At 30.3% G+C, this 22,811-nt stretch overlaps 4 protein-coding genes, 2 non-coding genes and 1 pseudogene across 12 annotated transcripts; 1 reads left to right on the forward strand and 6 right to left on the reverse strand.

Annotated features, from left to right (window-relative positions):
* TRNAF-GAA lies at positions 2,141-2,213 on the reverse strand. Its single transcript has one exon. It is a non-coding gene; the product is annotated as a tRNA-Phe (tRNA).
* Positions 4,346-6,575, reverse strand: LOC109345186 (bifunctional bis(5'-adenosyl)-triphosphatase/adenylylsulfatase FHIT-like). 2 transcript variants are annotated; one of them, XM_019584027.1, is made up of 6 exons: positions 6,502-6,575; positions 6,276-6,386; positions 5,097-5,243; positions 4,719-4,817; positions 4,476-4,607; positions 4,348-4,429 (listed from the first exon to the last, which is right to left on the reverse strand). In XM_019584027.1, exons 2-5 carry the CDS (start codon positions 6,384-6,386, stop codon positions 4,491-4,493), a joined length of 474 nt encoding a protein of 157 aa, XP_019439572.1. In that variant the 5' UTR covers positions 6,502-6,575; the 3' UTR covers positions 4,348-4,429; positions 4,476-4,490. The 2 variants fall into 2 exon arrangements, with proteins under 2 accessions (XP_019439571.1, XP_019439572.1); XM_019584026.1 differs by having other exon boundaries at positions 4,346-4,607.
* Positions 7,586-10,181, reverse strand: LOC109345187 (annotated as a pseudogene).
* Positions 12,216-12,288, reverse strand: TRNAF-GAA. The gene has a single exon. It is a non-coding gene; the product is annotated as a tRNA-Phe (tRNA).
* On the reverse strand, positions 13,615-16,047 carry LOC109345185 (bifunctional bis(5'-adenosyl)-triphosphatase/adenylylsulfatase FHIT-like). Its single transcript, XM_019584025.1, has 5 exons — positions 15,919-16,047; positions 15,725-15,835; positions 14,939-15,085; positions 13,961-14,059; positions 13,615-13,875 (listed from the first exon to the last, which is right to left on the reverse strand). Exons 1-5 carry the CDS (start codon positions 16,021-16,023, stop codon positions 13,759-13,761), a joined length of 579 nt encoding a protein of 192 aa, XP_019439570.1. The 5' UTR covers positions 16,024-16,047; the 3' UTR covers positions 13,615-13,758.
* Positions 17,063-19,193, forward strand: LOC109345184 (50S ribosomal protein L17, chloroplastic-like). The gene is made up of 2 exons (XM_019584023.1): positions 17,063-17,402; positions 18,565-19,193. Exons 1-2 carry the CDS (start codon positions 17,141-17,143, stop codon positions 18,972-18,974), a joined length of 672 nt encoding a protein of 223 aa, XP_019439568.1. The 5' UTR covers positions 17,063-17,140; the 3' UTR covers positions 18,975-19,193.
* LOC109345182 (reticulon-like protein B5) lies at positions 20,094-22,811 on the reverse strand. 6 transcript variants are annotated; one of them, XM_019584019.1, is made up of 7 exons: positions 22,660-22,808; positions 22,208-22,433; positions 21,479-21,659; positions 21,115-21,256; positions 20,964-21,033; positions 20,362-20,531; positions 20,094-20,308 (listed from the first exon to the last, which is right to left on the reverse strand). In XM_019584019.1, the coding sequence occupies exons 2-6, from the start codon at positions 22,386-22,388 to the stop codon at positions 20,368-20,370; spliced, it is 738 nt and encodes a 245-aa protein (XP_019439564.1). In that variant the 5' UTR covers positions 22,389-22,433; positions 22,660-22,808; the 3' UTR covers positions 20,094-20,308; positions 20,362-20,367. The 6 variants fall into 6 exon arrangements, with proteins under 6 accessions (XP_019439564.1, XP_019439563.1, XP_019439565.1 ...); XM_019584018.1 differs by having other exon boundaries at positions 20,094-20,304; positions 20,358-20,531; XM_019584020.1 differs by having other exon boundaries at positions 20,094-20,531; positions 22,674-22,811.

Genomic DNA, 22,811 nt, shown 5'->3' on the forward strand with positions numbered 1-22,811 from the left:
ATATTGTTAAATTACTAATAGTCAAACATGAAATTCATTGCAATCAAACTTACAACAATAGTAATGCAACATTACATGTTAGTCAAGGCTTATATCTAGCAAAAATTGGCATCAAGATATAAAACTGATCTAGAAGAAGATGACAACTAAATTTTAGAATTAAATATGATTAATGTAGTAATATTGATATACATATAAAAAATTTAAAATTAAATAATAATGACCTAACAATCGATTCTAAAAAATGCACGATTTATAATTTTTGATGTCTTTTAATTTAACATTATCTTTATGTGTGGACAAATTTGAATAATATTTAAAATGTAAACGATAATTAGAAAGAAAAAATAGTTCATAATTACTACTTTAAAAAGACAAAAAGTTTAAAATATTTTTATAGGGGATGAAATCCACTTACTCCATATTTTAGTAATCAATTCTATAAGAATTTAATGGTGTAATTTAAACTATTAGATTTCTTTAAAAATGATAGCTAAGATTTGAAATAAATTTAAAAAACTTATTTTTACAGTAAATAGATTTCAACTCCTATTTTTTGTTGTTGTTCTTTCTACTCTACCAAAGAGAGTTAAGCCATCACATTAATTCTATTAAATATCATATTTTTCTATTTATAAATTTAGTATTTTAAAGAAACTTGTTAACATATTATGCATGAAATGTTATATTTGCCTAGTCCTCTAATAATATTTATTGTCAATGTTAGTCTAGTCTCTAGTGTCATTAAATCCATTTATTACGACTAGTGTTGATAGACATTTTGTGTCTACCGACCCGCATTTTTATTTCCTAATATTAAATATTTAAGATAATCATATTATATTTTTGTGATAAAAGAAATATGAAAATGAATTATAATTCTTTTAAAAACCTACATTGATAATATGATATTTTTAGGTATGTAACTTTTTCTAACTTCTATTAATATTTTTTATTATGTATAAAAATATTGTAATAATAGTTAATTAGAAGGGTAAAATAGACATTAAGAAATTATATCATATTAGGTAGTTATAAGATATTTTGGCTTTATATATAACTAGTGCGTACATGCACTTTGTGCCTACCGGCGAATATTGTGTGATACTACATATTCAATTTTTATATATTTCATTTTTTGAATTAAAATGTATTTATTGTGTTGGTGTATTATATTTTTTGTGTGTTTATGATAATGTTTAATTTAAGGTGAGATATGTGGTTAATTAATGTATTGGTGATAGTTGCTTAAGATTATAAAGTTTTTTTGTAAAAATTAAATAATATTAAGGGCAATATATGAAATGAAAATTACACCATGAAGGAAGTTATTTCAAGTTTTGGCTTTATATATAGTATAGAATAACTAGTGTGTACATGCACTTTGTGCCTACCGGCGAGTATTGTGTTATACTACATATTCAATTTTTATATATTTCATTTTTTGAATTAAAATGTATTTGTTGTGTTCTGTGTATTATATTTTTTGTGTGTTTATGATAATGTTTAATTTAAGGTGAGATATGTGGTTAATTAATGTATTGATGATAGTTGCTTAGGATTATATAGTTTTTTTGTAAAAATTAAATAATATTAAGTGCAATCCAGGAAATGAAAATTACACCATAAAAGAATTTATTTCAAGTTTTGGCTTTATGTAGTATAGATAGATAAATATATAGAAATATATAGATATAAATGCTTTTAATTAATATGCTAGACAAAATTAACCTTTTACCAAATTATACACAGTAATATGTCGTTGAAATTTAAATTACAATGAGTATTAAATTTATATACTGATAGTATAAAAATATATACATAGTCAGTGCATTATCTACCATTTATTCAGATTATTTTTTTTTTGAAAAATGAAATGATGATTAAAAATGAATGTTAGATGATGTAGTGACTGTATAAAGAACTGTAAATGTATATATTTTTTCTCTAACAAATTTCATATTTAGCTCATCGAAATATTTCATGATTCATTTAATATATAAAAATAGAATATAGATTATTCCAGCGTTAAAGTTCAACATCTATTTATTAAGGTGAAAAATGAATATGCCTTATTATCAAGTCATTATTATTTATATTTTGATTTTTTTCTAGTGCATGGAAAATAAAATGAAATTAATGCGGTGAACGTGGATCGAACACGTGACCTTCAGATCTTCAGTCTGACGCTCTCCCAACTGAGCTATCCCCGCTTGTTATAGTCACTTAGTTCATAAGTTTATAAACGATACTAAATTTGGCACCTTAATAGTAACATTAAAAGAAAATACATGTGCAATATAATATATAAACAAATTCTTTTAGAAGGAGTCCACGTTCTCCTCAACCACATTTTGAGTGTAATCACAAAAGTTTGCACTTGGATATCTTAAGATTGGATCGTTGATATTAAATTTGTTGATGGAGGCAAATATGGTAGCAGACTTTATGACAAGAATAAGTTCGCACTCTTCAACAACGTTCAAGACCTGATCCATAGTCCCACCTGATTGTCAACAATATCTGGACATAGATCTCACTCCTTTGTTCTACTTTGTCTTTTTTTAATCTCCAATGTACCAAAAAAATATTTTAACTTTTCAATTTTATAGATTTTGTGTGTATACTCATTTTATTACTCCTAAACATTTATTTATTTTTCCTGAAGGGAGGGGGTAGGTTTTATGATATCCTCATATTGTACTATTTTTAGGGGAAGGTTCAACAAGAAAAATGGTTGATAAAATTGCATAGGTAAGCACATAGAATAGAACACAAAATAGGGCATGCTAATCTCTTTGTCAAGAATAATTAATTTAAAACCAGCAAGAATTAACACTTTTGTTCTATCCATTTGTTCTCTTTAATAGAAAACAATTTGCACTAAGAAATAAAAGTCCTACGCATGCTACCAAGGGATACACAAAATTCAAGTGCCTTGAGGTTGAGATGGCCATACAAAACAATAGTAGCGGTGTAATATAAATAATATTGAAAAAAAAATAAGTTTCTTAAAGCATAGAATCAAATAAAATTAGTACAAGTTTTGTGTTTTTAAATTGGTTTCATAAGTTATTTTTTTTTCTAATAGGTCCTTTTTATTATTTTATGTTTTCAAATCAATCCTTAGAGTTATTTATGTTTTCAAAAAGGGCCCATGGTACTTTTCCATTAATCTTAACTTTTAAGTTCATTTTTTAATGATAGAGTTTTAGTTAAAAGTTGTGCGTGAAAAAAGCATATAGACATGATCAAAATGAAAATAAAAAAAGCTTTCAAGGCCAAATTGAAAACAAACATTAGCACAACATAGTAATTTTGTTAATCAAATCACCAAACAACTTGCACTTAGGTTTTTACTATAAGTTAGTCATAGTTAGATTAATTTTTTTAAGAAATAATATCAATAAAATTATGGATTTGAGTTACACCTACAACAAAATAAAACTAAGAGCAAAACTAAAGCCCCCAACAGTAGAAGAAAAAAAAGTGTCCAATCCTATAAAAAAGTGTCCAATCCTATAAAAAAGTGTACAACACATAGTACCAAAGCGTGAACACAAGAAAGTACATGAAATTGTCCAATGTTTTTTTCCAGATAAAATCTTTAACATCCAACACACAATCATCTGCAAAATTTACACAAGTGTATTTTAAGTTATTTATTATGGTTTTGGTGTAATTTTTTAAATTATTATCATAATAATGGACTTTTTACTCAACTTGTGCATAAGACTTTTTTCCTCTTAAAATTTGTGGACATCATCCATAATTTTACCTTTTCTCTCCTAAAGTTGTGGATGGTCCACAACTTCACTTTTTTTCTTCAATTTTTTGTCCCTAAAATTGTGAATGGTATCCACAACTTTACTTTTTCAATTTTCTCTTCCCAATTCTACAAGTTGATGGACATTCTTGACCGACAAATATACTGGAACATTACTAATAGCAAGTTCACAAGATGACAACAAACGTATCTTTCCAGTTGTATTTGCCATTGTTGAAGGAGAAACGAAGGAAGCCTGAGAGTAGTTTTTTTATAACCTTTGAACTTTTGTTACCCTATAACCACCAAATATATGTATAATATCAAGTAGGGGTATAAGTTTGTTGTCTGCACTTTGTATGATTTTGTTTTAATTCATTGTGCATACCATCCACTATTTTATGGGAGAAAAAAATTGAAAAAGTAAAGTTGTAGGAGAGAGAAAAAGCGAAATTGTGGATGATGTTCACGATTTTAAGAGGAAAAAAAGCCTGATGCGTATTATCCACGAGTTCAATGAAAAAGTGTAATATTTTAAAAAGTTAAATAAACAAATCAAAATACTAAATTTTCCCACAATCATCATACTTTGTTCCTTTACTATCATAGTAGCATACAAAACAAAAGACTTTTATTATCAACTTGTTCCATTATTATCTATATTTTTATTGAAATTTTCTTCTTTTAATTTTCCCTATTTTACTTCTATTGCTACTCAAAAGTCTCAAAAGACAAATTTTCTATATTCATTTGCCTCTTGTGCCATTTCTTCAATGCTCCTTTCATTCCCCTCTATATCCACTTTAAGCCTTTGTTTCAACTCCTCCTCCTTTTCATTAATCTACACCATTGATAAAATTTGCAATCATAACCAAAGTCACAATATTAGAATTAGCAGCATAAAACATCCAAGTCACTAGGGGGGAAAAACAAGTAAAAGTTTTGATCATACTTCATCATAAATGTCATCATTGTTCTCATAATCACCACTTTTCCGCGGAAGGATATGAATATGAACATGAGGTACTGATTGCCCTGCCTGAGGTCCATCCTAAGGTTCAGAAAAATGATTTTATTAGGCTTGCACATTTTAGAATTATAGCATGCATGATGTGTCTAATTTGGTCTTTGAAAATCACATTAAAAGAATATAACATATGTTTATGTAACTATATAACACGAGTCTCCCACTTAATAGTTAGCGGGATCTGGAGGTAAATGTATGCATGCAGCCTTACCCGACAAGCGAAAAAACTGTTTGTAAGATATGTGAATATAGTATTTGGTGAAAACAGAATGACATGGTTAAACTCTTGTTAGATAGTCTTACTTGGATAACAAATGTAAGTGATGATGCCTTATGGTAGCTCTCTAGCTTCCTTCCCAATTTCTGTGCTATGATCCACATTTCAGTAATCTCTTCAGCAGTGAGATCGGCGACACGCTTAACTTCGCGTTTTGGACAGATTAGCACATGTAAATACTGTTAAGTTAACCATATTCAACTTCATAGCAGAGTGAATTAAAGTTAATTATAGTCATGGTCCAAAATTTTGAGACTTTTAATCAATCAAGTTAAAATGTGAAACCAATATTATATTGATTCTGTTATGAAACATGCTAGTTTTGCTAGTACACTCAGGTTGTTAAACAAATGGAACATCTTCTAACAACATTGCCAATAGTAACCATTATTGCTAGTATTTGTGTTGGTTTTAGTTTTCCTTACAAAAGAAGTGTCACTAACTTGAAATTTACACAGTTATGAAAATGCATTGAACATCTCAACCCAACATGTATTATTAACACTCCATTCAAAAGGATATGACCTGCAAAATGAAAGGAAAAAACAATTAACAAGTGGATTTATGCCCCTTTGATTGTGAAGAACTGCATATTTCAGTTTCTTCTGAATTATTTTCATGCAAAACACTTTTACAAAAGCTGAAAAGCCCTAACAGCAAGAAAAAATTGTCAAAAACAATAGTGTTTCTCATTGATTTCTTACTTTTCATTAATAAGCTAGTACTAAAGTAATTCTATACTTAAACAGAACACAGAGATTTTTTATTAAATAAAAGTTTCTTTAAGGATTAAGGATTGATTGTTGTTATAAATAAAAGTTTCTTTCATAATGAGTACCTTCTTTTGTTGCTTTCACATCAGTGCTAAATAAATTCTAAGAAAAAGCCTTAATCACAAAGAAAACAAAGGAAAGCTAATATAATCTAGAAAAGTAAACATAAGGGTGCAAAATATATATCATGTGCCTAATAATAGAACTATTAAAGCATGATATGGAGCGAAATTAGGGAGGGGAAATTTATGATGATAAAAGTTGGTCACTCAAATATGAGTTAGTCTAGTAATTTAATATATAAGCAAAAACCGTTACAAATAATAAGATAATAACGTCCAAATAATAACTAACAAAATAAGCATGTTAACTAAATCTGATATCAAAATCATAGTACTGATAATGTTCTATCAATATATCTTAACACAACTTACCTGGCACAATAGGGCGCAGGTTGACAAAGGCAAAAGAAAGATCAGTTGTATAGAAGACTGAAGATTGAGGGATTTTGTGAGGTCCAAAATCATAGTATTCAGCAGCCATCTGTATTTGCAACAACATTTTTTATATTCTCAATATGCATGAAGAAATTAAGTAAACAAAGATAATATTTTGATGATGCATGTTTCTCACTCATTCAAGTTTTTTTTGTAGTTACCTTAGTGGAGGGAACAGTAGAGAAATGTTCTTGGGCAATAGAGTGCAGCAAATGATTTTCAATGCATTGTTGTGGTTGGAAAGTTATAGATGCAGAAAACAAGAAATTCTGTGTCTATCTTTTCTTTGTTTAATTTCCTCTGACTTACTCCATTGGTATTAATTTATTGTTAATTAAGAAGTCTTCACAAAAATATTTAAGAATGTTTGCATGATTACTCTTTTTTATTGTTAGTTGTGACTTGTGTCAGCAATACTTGTTAATCACTTCTAAAATATTACCAACTTGTCCTCTTTTTAATTATCTCCTTCTCAAATATTTTATTATTTTTATACCATAATACTCAAAGAATACTGTATTATAATGGTTTTTTGGGTCATTTACTTTTCCCTAACAATTAAGTTAGCTTTTTAAATAGAAATTTATGTCAGAACCTATGTACTGCAGCATGACTTTCTCATTATTTTTTATTTGCATGCAGAATATTATGTGCTGCAGTTGGAGTGACTAGGTGTGTGTTTGGACTGTATTGTGGAACTTTGAAGATTAGGAATGGGTTTGAATTATATTTTACAATCTTCACTCAAACTTCTAAGTAAATTATAACAACCAAACCCTTATTTCACTAGGTAGGTTGACAACATGGATCGAAGGACATTATAAATTATAAAATATTTCGAAAAGACTAGGATTATTTATACTATAAATTATAAAATATTTCGAAGAGACTAGGATTGTTTATCAAAAGAAAAAAGAAAACATGTTGGAGAGGGAGAAAGACATAGAATAACACAAAGATAAACATGGAATAGAGAAGCATTTCTTACACCAACAACCAAAATGGACATACACCTTAACAACTTGAGAGATATGCACCTTACCTTATAGCTATTTACTATCCAAAGTGAAAAAAAAAACAATTTTTTTTGGTAAATTAAAAACATAATTTTTATTCTTTAGTTTTAACAAAAAAATTATAACTCTCTAACAGAACCAACACTAAGAAGCAAAGGTGAGTCTATAATAAGGGAATGTAACAATTAACTTTTCAACACTAACATGTAAAAATTATTACTTCTAGCTGAAGTGTTACAAGAAAACTTTTATGTATTCATCTGCTTTTGAGACATCTCTTCAAGGCTTCTATCTTTCTTCTCATTGTCCAAGTCAAGCTTTGTTTCAATTCCTTCTCATTTTTATCCATCTGAAACCATAACAGCAAATAAAGAATAAACATCAAATCAATCACAATATTAGAATCAACAACAAAGCCATGAGATTATTTTTATCACACTACCTCATATATCTCATCACTGTTCTCATAATATACCACTTTTCTGAAGGGCAACATGAATATGACCATTCTAAGGTACTTTTGAATCTTCTGTAAAAGTGGAAAATTTTGAATACTACATACATACAGGCCAAATTTACAAATGGAATTCCCTTGCTTAAGCAAATAAAGGTGGTGAGTCTTAGTATTAAGTCATCTCATCAATAGAAAAATTGCTTAACATTAGTAAAAGGACAAGTGTAGTGCATGCATCAATGAAGTTCCAACTTAGAAAAAAAGAGCTAAGAAGAGAATAAGTGTTAAAACAAGTATATCATCTATCATGAATCTTTGTAGAAAAGAACTGAAAAGATAACAAAAAATCAGATATTTCCTGCAGTGACTGCCACAGTGCTGATATATGAAAGCACCATTGTGTTAACATAATAACTAAAGGAGCAAAACCCAGTTTCTTCAATCTCAAACAACTAAATAAAAAACTGGAAAGTGGGTATCAAATTTTGTATCTTATTACAATAACTTCACTTTTTTGTGGAACATTGGAAGCTCATATATAATGGTAAGAGAATAGTTGTAAGTTGGCCCTGAAAATATGCAGGAAATCATCAACTTCAATGTTCACTAAACCATAAAATTTGTCACTTAATAGTTTAGTCTGTGTGAATTGTTAAAGGCAAACTCTTGCAATGAAAGGTTTTATCTCCCTAAGTACTGTTTGATTAGGATTTTGCTACAAGTTATATTGGCTTCCCCATTGCATATAAATCATACATTTTCAAAGCAGAGAAGTGAGAACAATTAAAAAAACAGATTACCCGACAAGCGAAAAAACTGTTTGTAAGATATGTGAATATAGTATTTGGTGAAAACAGAATGACATGGTTAAACTCTTGTTAGATAGTCTTACTTGGATAACAAATGTAAGTGATGATGCCTTATGGTAGCTCTCTAGCTTCCTTCCCAATTTCTGTGCTATGATCCACATTTCAGTAATCTCTTCAGCAGTGAGATCGGCGACACGCTTAACTTCGCGTTTTGGACAGATTAGCACATGTAAATACTGTTAAGTTAACCATATTCAACTTCATAGCAGAGTGAATTAAAGTTAATTATAGTCATGGTCCAAAATTTTGAGACTTTTAATCAATCAAGTTAAAATGTGAAACCAATATTATATTGATTCTGTTATGAAACATGCTAGTTTTGCTAGTACACTCAGGTTGTTAAACAAATGGAACATCTTCTAACAACATTGCCAATAGTAACCATTATTGCTAGTATTTGTGTTGGTTTTAGTTTTCCTTACAAAAGAAGTGTCACTAACTTGAAATTTACACAGTTATGAAAATGCATTGAACATCTCAACCCAACATGTATTATTAACACTCCATTCAAAAGGATATGACCTGCAAAATGAAAGGAAAAAACAATTAACAAGTGGATTTATGCCCCTTTGATTGTGAAGAACTGCATATTTCAGTTTCTTCTGAATTATTTTCATGCAAAACACTTTTACAAAAGCTGAAAAGCCCTAACAGCAAGAAAAAATTGTCAAAAACAATAGTGTTTCTCATTGATTTCTTACTTTTCATTAATAAGCTAGTACTAAAGTAATTCTATACTTAAACAGAACACAGAGATTTTTTATTAAATAAAAGTTTCTTTAAGGATTAAGGATTGATTGTTGTTATAAATAAAAGTTTCTTTCATAATGAGTACCTTCTTTTGTTGCTTTCACATCAGTGCTAAATAAATTCTAAGAAAAAGCCTTAATCACAAAGAAAACAAAGGAAAGCTAATATAATCTAGAAAAGTAAACATAAGGGTGCAAAATATATATCATGTGCCTAATAATAGAACTATTAAAGCATGATATGGAGCGAAATTAGGGAGGGGAAATTTATGATGATAAAAGTTGGTCACTCAAATATGAGTTAGTCTAGTAATTTAATATATAAGCAAAAACCGTTACAAATAATAAGATAATAACGTCCAAATAATAACTAACAAAATAAGCATGTTAACTAAATCTGATATCAAAATCATAGTACTGATAATGTTCTATCAATATATCTTAACACAACTTACCTGGCACAATAGGGCGCAGGTTGACAAAGGCAAAAGAAAGATCAGTTGTATAGAAGACTGAAGATTGAGGGATTTTGTGAGGTCCAAAATCATAGTATTCAGCAGCCATCTGTATTTGCAACAACATTTTTTATATTCTCAATATGCATGAAGAAATTAAGTAAACAAAGATAATATTTTGATGATGCATGTTTCTCACTCATTCAAGTTTTTTTTGTAGTTACCTTAGTGGAGGGAACAGTAGAGAAATGTTCTTGGGCAATAGAGTGCAGCAAATGATTTTCAATGCATTGTTGTGGTTGGAAAGTTATAGATGCAGAAAACAAGAAATTCTGTGTCTATCTTTTCTTTGTTTAATTTCCTCTGACTTACTCCATTGGTATTAATTTATTGTTAATTAAGAAGTCTTCACAAAAATATTTAAGAATGTTTGCATGATTACTCTTTTTTATTGTTAGTTGTGACTTGTGTCAGCAATACTTGTTAATCACTTCTAAAATATTACCAACTTGTCCTCTTTTTAATTATCTCCTTCTCAAATATTTTATTATTTTTATACCATAATACTCAAAGAATACTGTATTATAATGGTTTTTTGGGTCATTTACTTTTCCCTAACAATTAAGTTAGCTTTTTAAATAGAAATTTATGTCAGAACCTATGTACTGCAGCATGACTTTCTCATTATTTTTTATTTGCATGCAGAATATTATGTGCTGCAGTTGGAGTGACTAGGTGTGTGTTTGGACTGTATTGTGGAACTTTGAAGATTAGGAATGGGTTTGAATTATATTTTACAATCTTCACTCAAACTTCTAAGTAAATTATAACAACCAAACCCTTATTTCACTAGGTAGGTTGACAACATGGATCGAAGGACATTATAAATTATAAAATATTTCGAAAAGACTAGGATTATTTATACTATAAATTATAAAATATTTCGAAGAGACTAGGATTGTTTATCAAAAGAAAAAAGAAAACATGTTGGAGAGGGAGAAAGACATAGAATAACACAAAGATAAACATGGAATAGAGAAGCATTTCTTACACCAACAACCAAAATGGACATACACCTTAACAACTTGAGAGATATGCACCTTACCTTATAGCTATTTACTATCCAAAGTGAAAAAAAAAACAATTTTTTTTGGTAAATTAAAAACATAATTTTTATTCTTTAGTTTTAACAAAAAAATTATAACTCTCTAACAGAACCAACACTAAGAAGCAAAGGTGAGTCTATAATAAGGGAATGTAACAATTAACTTTTCAACACTAACATGTAAAAATTATTACTTCTAGCTGAAGTGTTACAAGAAAACTTTTATGTATTCATCTGCTTTTGAGACATCTCTTCAAGGCTTCTATCTTTCTTCTCATTGTCCAAGTCAAGCTTTGTTTCAATTCCTTCTCATTTTTATCCATCTGAAACCATAACAGCAAATAAAGAATAAACATCAAATCAATCACAATATTAGAATCAACAACAAAGCCATGAGATTATTTTTATCACACTACCTCATATATCTCATCACTGTTCTCATAATATACCACTTTTCTGAAGGGCAACATGAATATGACCATTCTAAGGTACTTTTGAATCTTCTGTAAAAGTGGAAAATTTTGAATACTACATACATACAGGCCAAATTTACAAATGGAATTCCCTTGCTTAAGCAAATAAAGGTGGTGAGTCTTAGTATTAAGTCATCTCATCAATAGAAAAATTGCTTAACATTAGTAAAAGGACAAGTGTAGTGCATGCATCAATGAAGTTCCAACTTAGAAAAAAAGAGCTAAGAAGAGAATAAGTGTTAAAACAAGTATATCATCTATCATGAATCTTTGTAGAAAAGAACTGAAAAGATAACAAAAAATCAGATATTTCCTGCAGTGACTGCCACAGTGCTGATATATGAAAGCACCATTGTGTTAACATAATAACTAAAGGAGCAAAACCCAGTTTCTTCAATCTCAAACAACTAAATAAAAAACTGGAAAGTGGGTATCAAATTTTGTATCTTATTACAATAACTTCACTTTTTTGTGGAACATTGGAAGCTCATATATAATGGTAAGAGAATAGTTGTAAGTTGGCCCTGAAAATATGCAGGAAATCATCAACTTCAATGTTCACTAAACCATAAAATTTGTCACTTAATAGTTTAGTCTGTGTGAATTGTTAAAGGCAAACTCTTGCAATGAAAGGTTTTATCTCCCTAAGTACTGTTTGATTAGGATTTTGCTACAAGTTATATTGGCTTCCCCATTGCATATAAATCATACATTTTCAAAGCAGAGAAGTGAGAACAATTAAAAAAACAGATGATGCGGTGAACGTGGATCGAACACGTGACCTTCAGATCTTCAGTCTGACGCTCTCCCAACTGAGCTATCCCCGCTTGATATTTCTGTATAACGTTGTCTATATGTATCCTAAAAATCATTTGAGATAGCACATTGCCTTTTCGTTATTTCATTCTATGATAGCATCTTTCTTTAAATATGATCTATCAAACATAAAATAGAGAGTAAATACCCATTTTAGTCCCTCATATTTTTCAATTTTAACAGTTTAGTCATTCAAAAAAGAAAAGACTTAAAATTGTCCCAAAAATTTCAAATGTGGGAAAATTAGTCCCTATCAAGTATTGTAAAACATGCTAAAAAAGACTAATTTGACCCACATTTGAAATTTTGGAAACCATTTTAGGTCTTTTCTTTTTTGAAGGACTAAACTGGTAAGATTGAAAAAATATGAGGAACTAAAATGAGTATTTATTCTAAAATAAATTGTTTGAAATTTTAAATATATTAGAGCATTTTTTAAAACACAATGTGTAAATAGAAAATGTAAAAGATTTAGGCTTAGAATGAGATAATGGAAAGTTAGTGTTATATATGATAGGAATGCATCAAATTTTTCTCCATATATGTATGAGATTGAATGTGCAACTATAAAATAATAATAAAATAATGTAGTAAATATGATAATGTTATATTGAACATGTAAGGAAATTAAATAAAATAGTATTATCAATGAATGTTTAACAAAAAAGTTGATATAGCTCGTATCATAGAAAATATTGTAAAAACTTGTAACATAAATAGTTTGAGTATGTTGAGGGAGATAGATAAAAGCCCAATAAAAATGTAAAAAAGTTGATCAAATGTGGGTTATCCCAAATTATAAAGGTAGAGAGATGGAGAATAGACAATTTATTTTTTAGAGATCAACTATTTATCAGCAAATATGATAAAGTAATATAATGTATTTTGAAGTTTGATTGTTATTTTACAACCATTTGTATTAAATCATGTGCATAAATAAGTTTCCTTCATTTTTTTCATCAATACTCTATCCAAAAAAATCAATGTGTTATAACTTGAAATAACAATTGAAAAAATGTTTTGTTGGTAAAGGTAGAAAACACTTTTATAATCTCTATTGCATGAAACGAGTTAGTCTTTGTAGAAGATAACATCAATTCAATGAAAAATACAAATACTTCCCTTTGCTTCACATGATCTCTTGTAGAAAACTTATGTAAAAAAGCAGAAATTAGTATCTACATATGGTTTTTCAATATTTTTATAACCCTCCAACAATAACAGGCAAAGCTGAGTCTAAAATAAGAGAATAAGTGTCCTTTGACATGAACCAAATTGTCTTGTACCTTGAGACTTTGATCTTGACTCCACAAACAATGGAACATGTATCCATCAATCATAAGAGAATTAGTGACAGTTGTAAAGTTCAGTACCACTCAATTCTAAAGTAATGGCATAAGTTTTTCTATGGCTTAAAAGGAAGTGCAATAATTTGTCTACTTGAAGAATGTGGAATTCTGATTCTACATCTAGCTCAAGTGTTACAAGAAAAGTTTTCTGTATTCAGCTGCCTCTTGAGACATCTCTTCAAGGCTTCTATCTTTCCTCTCCTTGTCCAAGTCAAGCTTTTGTTTCAATTCCTTCTCCTTTTCATCCATCTGAACGAATGACAAACATCAAATCAAGAATATATATATCAAATCATTCAGAATTTAATAGTCGATAGTAAAAATTCTATCATACCGCATCATATATCTCGTCATTGTTCTCGAAATCACCGCCTTTCCGAGGGACAACGTGAATATGAACATGAGGTACTGTCTGTCCTGCTTGGGGCCCATCCTAAGGTACATAGAGATTATTCAGTTAGTTAGGTGAGATACGAGTACCATATCATGCAGGCGGCATAGCCCGTAAAACTTGCGAACTTTGAATACTACATACAAGCCAAAATCAATAAATTTTTTTATCAGAAAAGAAGTATATGAACTGCCCTGTTTCAGCAATGAAGGTGTTGAGAGTCTTAGTATTTGGTCATCTCATCGACAGAAAAATTGCTTAACATCAAATAATGGAGAGAATACACATTTTCATATTTCGTGCTAAGCACTTAATTACATATTATTAGAAAATGTGTACTAATACACCATTGACGGGATAAAAAGGAAAAGTATAATGCACCAATAAAGTTCAGCCTCTTTGTTGTCTCACATGCTTTCTAACTTCGTAAAGAAGAGCTAAGAAGAAAATACTTGTTAAGACAATTATATGAATCCTTGTAGGAAAGGACTCAAAAGATGACTAAAAGAATCAGACATTCCCTACAGATACTATTCAACATTAATTCTTGAACCGTGGATTTTTTAACTAACACAGTGCTAATATGCGAAAGTCTCATCACATTCACATAATAGCACATGCATGTCAAGAGATTCACGAAGATAAAGAAATAGCAGGAAAGAGGAGGGAAATAAAATAGATCAGATCCCAAACGATTTTTGTCTGATTCGGTTAAATATAAGAAAAGGTGAGTGTGTGACCAACGGCATGATTGTAAGTTTGAAACACAAAGTGGACAACAAGAACTTAGCGAAAAATATAAACAAAAAAAAATCAAGTCTATATGTTAAAGAAGAAACTAAGTTCAGAAGTTAAAGAAGAATGAATTTAAACCAAAGCACTTCGAAATGGTTAAATACACATACTCCACTTGAATCTTACTTGGATAGCAAACGTAAGTGATGAAGCTTTATGGTAGCTCTCTAGCTGCCTACCAATTTTTTGTGCAGTCAACCATAAATCAGAAGTCTCATCGGCAGTGAGATCAACAAAACGTTTCACTTCACGCTTCGGACAGATAAGCACATGTGAATACTGTTAAGTCAACCAAGTTCGACCGTAAACTTGATCAAGTTACAAAACCAGCTGTATTGAGAACAACAATAAGCTTATACCTAATCTTTAAGGCTCTTTAGCAAATAGATGCCCCAAGGTTTATGCAGGACTACATTGTATATACATGTGCTGCAGTATGCAACAAAATTTAACACAAGTATATTTGTGATTGTATCTGTTCCTTATGAAATTGCTCCAATTGAAGGTTTAATTTTTTATTCTGATCAAAATTTTCACTCTATTAACTAAATCATACAATATTAAATGTGTGAATTTTAAAGTAGTTATTTTTAGCTTGATAATACATGATTGTTGATAGCTGAAGAAATAAATCATAATAATTTCAGCCTTGAACTATACATAATGAACAAACCGTTCCACTCCAGCAAAGTAATTGACATCAATAAAAAAGGATATGACCTGCAAAAAGGATAAAAGAACAATAAATAACCAAAATGGGTCTTTCATAATCTCCGAAAAGACAACAACTTTGTAAACAAAACAATAAAAAGACAATTTTTTTTGAAGCAACTAAATCACAAGGGAAAAGGGTAAATGCAAAACAATCTAAAATATGCATATTTGAAGAAATAATTAGATGGGTATTTACTTACCAGGAAGAAGAGGACGAAGGTTAACCATGGCGTAAGATAGATGAGTAGAATAGAAGACTTCATTGTGGTGAATCTTATAAGGTCCAAAAGTGTAGTCTTGTGCTGCCATCTGAGTTAAGAATGAGAACAAAAATTGATTTGGAATATGGAAAAAGAGAGAAAGAGATTATGGATTGGAATATGGATATAAACCTTGATGGTGGAGGAAGAGATTGGTCTAATTCGTAACGCTGATGAAGAATGTTGAAGGAATGAATGGGGAATCTGGCTAATACATTGGAGGAGATGCTTTACCATTTGTAGTACCTTCAAACTTTAACAAACCTTTTTTAGTTTTCAATTTTTACTAATATATGCATATTTAATTATATATTTATATATTAGTTAAATAATTTTTATTCTCATTTTTTCATTTGTTAGATATTTAAAAAATGGCATCACTATGCATATGACTGTGAGTTTGAGGAGAATGATTATCATTTACTGAATTTTTGGAGAATAGATCTAAGTACTTGAGCCAATCTCACCATCCCATTCGTTAAATATTCATATTTTTTAAATTTGAAGAAAAAATGTTTATAAAATTATTTTTATTTAAACATTTCTTTATTTATTTAAGTATTTCTTCGAGAGTAAGTTTTTTAAACTTAATTATTATATTAACTAAAATTGATGATGACTATGATTGTGGAGAAAATTTAAAAAACTTACTATTGGAGTAAGTGAATCATTTCTTTTTTTTAAATGTGAAAGATAAAAATATAAAAATGAAATTTTATAAAAAAATATGAATTTATCAATGAAATTTTATTCTTTTGAAGAGAGATAGTGCATCATGCCATTTGTAAGGGTCAATTCGATCATCTTTCTCATGATCCTAGAAGAGCCACCAACTCCAACTACTATCTATGTATGATCTATACTAGATCTGACCAACTGTCCATCCTACGTCCTCTACGTTTTTATCAACCCATCTTTGTCTCAACAAAGTTTTTATGTATAAAGCTTAGAGTTGAGTAAAAAAATAAGTATGTATTTGAAATTACAACCATAATCTCATTTCAAGGGACAAAGAAAATAATTTACCTCATCATTTAATAAAATATTTTATTCTCTTTTCTTAAATAGTTTTGTCAATATAGCGATTTTACGTAGTATATAAGGGGCATAAATCATGGACAATGCACTCTTCCCCTATAAAAAAAAGAAAGAAAAAAATATTTAAAAAAATGTATTAAAATAAATTAATTCATTAGTTATGAATGATATCCTGATTCATACAATAAAACAGTGGAAGCCCAAAACAAAAGGTGATGTAAGAAATATGACCCAATCCATTCACAAACACAACACACACTTTCTTTATCTACATTATCTTTTGCATAAACTGCGATAACACTTCTATTCCTCAACAATGGCGTTTTCGTGCAACTCAGTAATGGCTACCACCACTGAAAGAAGATGGGACATGTCTTCACTTCGTTCTTCTTTACCTTCTCTTTCTTCATCTTCAACTTCCTCTCCTATCATTTCAATTCGTTTCCCTCTCTCTCATTCCCCTTCTTCTTCCTCTAAAGCACTTCGAATTTCCCATTCCAAACCCAAATCTCTTCTTCAATCTTTCACTGGCCTCGCTCCTTTAAACCCTATCTTCCTTTCCTCTCTCTCTTCTTCAGGTACTCACACCATTACTATATATATGTATATATCAATCGTTCATTTCGTTTAGTGGTATTTGGTATATTTATGATTCTATAACCAAATGCTATGCTGGTTAAACTTGGTGTGTCGTTTGATTATATTGTGTAATTTTGTTATGATTGGTGGTTAGATAATATCACATATGGCTACAATGTCACAATTTTATTATTAAATGATAAAAATTAGGCTGTTTTATTAATTAATTCATGTTATTAAATGGAATTGATGTTCGATCTATGTAGTTTACCCTAAGTGAGATGAAGGATTGGTTGTTGTAAATGAAATTAATATCTGTTTGTTTAAGCTTAGAAAAACTGTTTTTTTTTGCTGTATTTCTTTCATTCAAATGGAAGGGAGCCTTTGGCAAAAGGATAATGTCCTTGTGTCATGTGACAAGGAGGTCACAGGTTTTAGTCGTCGAACTAGGCTATTGCGAATGCAAGGTGTTTCAGCAAAAAAGTCCTTTGTGATAAAAGTTTAAACAGTCACTCTTTAAGTTTGTTCAACATGTCCTTTAGTCTTGTGTATTCGCCTTTATTTGATTTTGAAGTATATGTTTCGATCTATTGCACTGTCTTGTTAGCTTAAGGTGGCACCAGCATTCATTCCCATAGTCATGTCAGTTGATCTAAAGTTTTCCTTAAGAATAAAACGTATTTTGACATCTTGGAAATAAATAAAGCCTTGATTGTGGCAAGTACTTAACAGATTGTCAGATAGGTGATGAAACTGGTTCAAGCAGAATACTTATTGTTTTGAACTCTTGTTGTTGGTCAAAAGCCATGTGTCCTGTTTTAAAAGGAATGAGGCATGTGCGTCTGCTGAAATGTTATGGCATCATTTTGTAGTAGTGAAGTTATTCAGTGAACTCGGGTATATAACATTTCCTCACTTGAGCATCAACCATAGGCTTTAGACATGTCTACTTTGTGTAGGGAAAATACAATGCCCTTCCAATCAGTGACTTAGTGTTGTTATTGCTAGTCCAAGGTGAAGTACTTATACTGTATGATTGATTCAGAGGTTGTTGCATGTGGACGGAAACTGCTTTCCAACTGTCTTTTTAAATTTTGTAGTTACCATTGATTTCAATGTCATTGTATTGAACACTACTGCATTTTTTTAATTTTGTTACAGAATTTACCGGCTTTGATCACTGTTTCACCATTATTGACAATGGTGGTCGAGTTTATGCCATGAGACATGGGAGGAAAGTGCCCAAACTCAACAGGCCTCCCGATCAGCGTCGAGCACTCATTCGAGGCCTCACAACTCAGCTCCTTAAATATGGTCGCATCAAGACCACCCGAGCAAGGGCTAGTGCTCTCAGGAAGTGGGTTGATAAGATGATTACTTTGGCAAAGGATGGTTCTCTTCACAAAAGGAGACAGGCCCTTGGGTTCATCTATGAGAAGCAGATTGTCCATGCTTTATTTGCAGAGGTTCCAGAACGTTACGGTGAGAGAAATGGGGGTTATACAAGAATTATAAGAACCCTACCAAGGCGGGGCGACAATGCACCTATGGCCTACATTGAACTTGTGTAGCCATTGTCTTTCTTTTGGTGCAATTTTTAGACTGGTGAACCCAATGTTAACAATTGATTTTACAGCTTTTTGTATGTTTAGTTGTCTTTGTATTAATCCTTTTTAACCAGTTCCCACTTTGCATCTATTTATTTATGGGTAAACAATCTTTCCTTGATCTTCAGTGATCAAGAGTAAAAAGGTCATACTCTGCTGCACTTTACTTATTATTTTGGTTAATACTCTGCTACATTCTGTTTTTACCATTTTGGTTACTATACACAGATGCATATTTTTAAAACTAATATATATTTCCATGTCAATAGGAACAAAAGATTCTCACTTTTCAATCAATCCTTATGCTTGGTGTATTAAGTTCGTGTAGAGAAGCTCTATGACAAACACAGAAGCTACTAATACGTGAAAACTTGGGTCAATGTGTTTGTAACGTGAATCCTAATATGTCATAAATTTGCATTTGTTGCTTGGTTTGAATATGTTTTTGGTAAAAAGTCATCTAATTCGGACATTGAAATATTTACCGTTTAGTTTGGTTGAATTAAAATATTCAGTCCAGCCCAAAAAAATTAATTGCAGTTTTGGTTTGGTTTTTTTAATGTTTATTTTTATTAGTTAAAGTGTGAATTTAATAGTATGAGCTAAAAATAAATATAAGTTGAATTTATTTTCAAAACCTTTGGAAGTTTCTATAAAATTAAGAAAATAGACAGACAAAAATATTCCAAGAATAATTTTGACTATAGGCTTATTCAAACCACCAAAAAGTAATCATTAGGATTAGTACAATAATCCATTTTGATCAAATTACCAATAAGGAAAAATTGCAGTGTTACATTCCCCCCACATCCTCTGTACATTTATTTTATAATCATCGATTAAAATAACTTTACTTCAATGGTTTGTGGATGATTGATGACTCTAAAGTATATATAATAAAAACATGAGAATAAAAAAAAGGTGTGAGAATCTCTTATGAAAATGAAAGATTGAAATACAGGACAACACATACACTTTCTATTGATTTTTCAATTAAATCAAATGCAAGGCAAATGAAGAACACAAATTGTTCACATTTCTACAAGCAATAGGGCAGGTAAATAATGTACCCCAAGATAAATATAATACTATAATATGCATAAATGCATATGATCATGAATATCATGGTTACATCAATAAGCAGTAGAAATAATCTAACATGTAATTTCTTCAATACATGATGTGTGTAAAGGCTAGTTCAAAATTACCTAACCTTGTTTGGTAAATCATGAACAATATCTATAAGAATACTAGCAGCAACTACTAAACACTATTAGGAAGCAACATTGTTTTGTGTACACTTTGATTGTAGCAATCAGAAACAAAACCATAACATGCACAAGGAATTGTATTACCACTATTCTAGAGTGTTGTCTTCTAAGTGTAGAGATTTTCCAAAAAACTTTTTCATCAACTCTGCATATAAATTATGTAATTCAACAAATGCTTTCTCAGCAAGGATGTCAACAATATCTTCATGCCTTTCATATACTGCTGGCACTATCATCAATAGCATAGTCACTACACCAACATAGCAAAAGAGAAAATAGAGTTAGTAGCACTAATATAACTTGCATTTGAGAAGAACCATTTAATATACAGTTATCTTTATATGTGTATGTAACTATGTATTATTCTATATGTAGATAGCTGCATAAATTGAGTAAATTATCACATTAGTCCTTGATAGATAGAATGGCGACCATATTAATGATAACAATTTCTCACATGGTCCTTGGATGTGAATTTCATCATTTGATTTAATTTCTGATGCTAGTTAACATGTGGACAATCAGAGATTGTTTTGACTTTTGAACGATAAAACACACATTAAACGATAATACGACCGATCCGACTGTATCTTTCAGGGACTAATCTGACTATTTACTTTCCGTGAACTAGACTATTGTAAATTTTAAGATCTTTTCTGTAATTCGATAGTAAGTAGCTGACCTATATAGAAGAGAGTTGCAGCAGTGAACCAATTGCCAAGAGCAGAGGCACTCCCCAATGTTATTGTAACCTGCAATTAATATCATGTTAGATAAAAGCAAAGGACAGTGTTAAGATAAGTAAGCAAGCTTAGAAGGATGCTGAATTCCACCAAGAGGAATGTCTTCAAGTCCTGTCCGGAAGCTAAGACCCCAAATGTTGTGAGTATTTGGTTAAGTTCATGAGTCATTGAAAGTGCAGTATTAGCAAGCAAACTTTCAGGTAAGATGAAGTAAGATAGTTTTGGTTGAGATCTGTATTGAAAAAAGAAAATAGCATCACCCTTAGTGTAAAACAATTATGTAACAAACTGCGCAGACAAACTATGCTATTTGGTTTGGCAATGTGGCTGCAGCCCTGGTACAAAAAGAGGACTTAAGGGCAGCCCAGTATACTAGGCTCCCAGATGTAAGCAGCCTTATCCGACAAGCGAAAAAATGGTTCAAAAACTGATTATTAGAGTGAATTGAACTCACATATCTATGAAGGATGATAAATGGGTCCAGAAGAACAGCATTGACAATAGTAGTATGATAGAGTCACAAATGAAACTAAGAAGAGTGTAATCCATCTTGTAAAAAAGAAGCCAAATGATAGTAATCCCAGCCATAATGCTTGCTGAGATCTGCTTGTCTCTCCATAGTATAATGTCAGCAACTAAGCACAGAGAAATCCAAATTTACCACAAACTTTATAATAATAACTTGGACAATATTTTCAGTTATTCAATGTAAAATGATACTCAATATTTTAAGTACAGGGGAATAGTTGAAAAATAACCATTAATGTTTGTTTGGTACTAGTTGTATTATTTGAAGATGGCATTTGAAACTGTATACTACACTTGTGTTTATCTTTCATTCATTTTGTCTTTCATTGTGTACAAGCATTTCAAAAATACATAAAAACAAAGGGACAGCAAAAATGTAACCAACTTGTTGTACATAAATATTATTTTTGCAAAAACAACACTTATGGACCAAAGACCAAATGTTTTCACAAAAACTATAACGAACCGAGGTTCCCTCATTTAGTTTATGTAGTGAGTATCAAATTTTAGCAGATTCATCATAAAAGAAGTATTGTAATAATAACGTAAAACTGATAGACCGTATAAAATCGGGTATCACCGAAACTGGTGTTATGTAGCATGTAACTATGATGCAAATGAAAGAATGATATTTGTAAGAAGCACAAAATCATACATTTTCCAGAACCTAGGACAACATGAAGAGGCCTTTTCCTGCCAAACAATCTGTTTTGGGCAGTGGAGAAAGCAATGTATTTCTCAAACTCAGAGTCAGAGCCTGAGTCCTCATCATCAAGTTCTTTTCCATCAAGAAAATCAGAGTCTGCAACATCCATGAATTCTGATGATTGATCCATTCTTATTCTATCCTCCTTTTTCTTCTATATATCTTAGATCTTTCCCTAATATCATAAACAAATATAGTAAAACTTGTAAAACAATAACATTTCCAAGGAAAAACAATATCTTACGTAAACAAAGGAAGAATCTCCTTAAATAAAATGATTACAAGTGCAAAAACATGTATTCATGCATGAATAAATTTGTTAGCATTAAGATTAGAGATTTACGTGTATTACAAGAATGTTAGAATCACATAAAAAGAATGAAAAAAAAATGAGATAGTACTATATTTCTCTTACGGATCAATCAATAGAAGAGTTTAATCCTTGTAGAGTTTACTTATTTTTTTCAAGAAGACTCTAAGGATTTGTTTTGCAGGATCTTTGTTTTCTTTTAATCAGCAACAAATCTTAGAGAGCCTATACAACTAAAATGAC

This window comes from Lupinus angustifolius, chromosome LG04 (genome assembly GCF_001865875.1).
Source record: "Lupinus angustifolius cultivar Tanjil chromosome LG04, LupAngTanjil_v1.0, whole genome shotgun sequence".
Classification (NCBI taxonomy): Eukaryota; Viridiplantae; Streptophyta; class Magnoliopsida; order Fabales; family Fabaceae; genus Lupinus; species Lupinus angustifolius.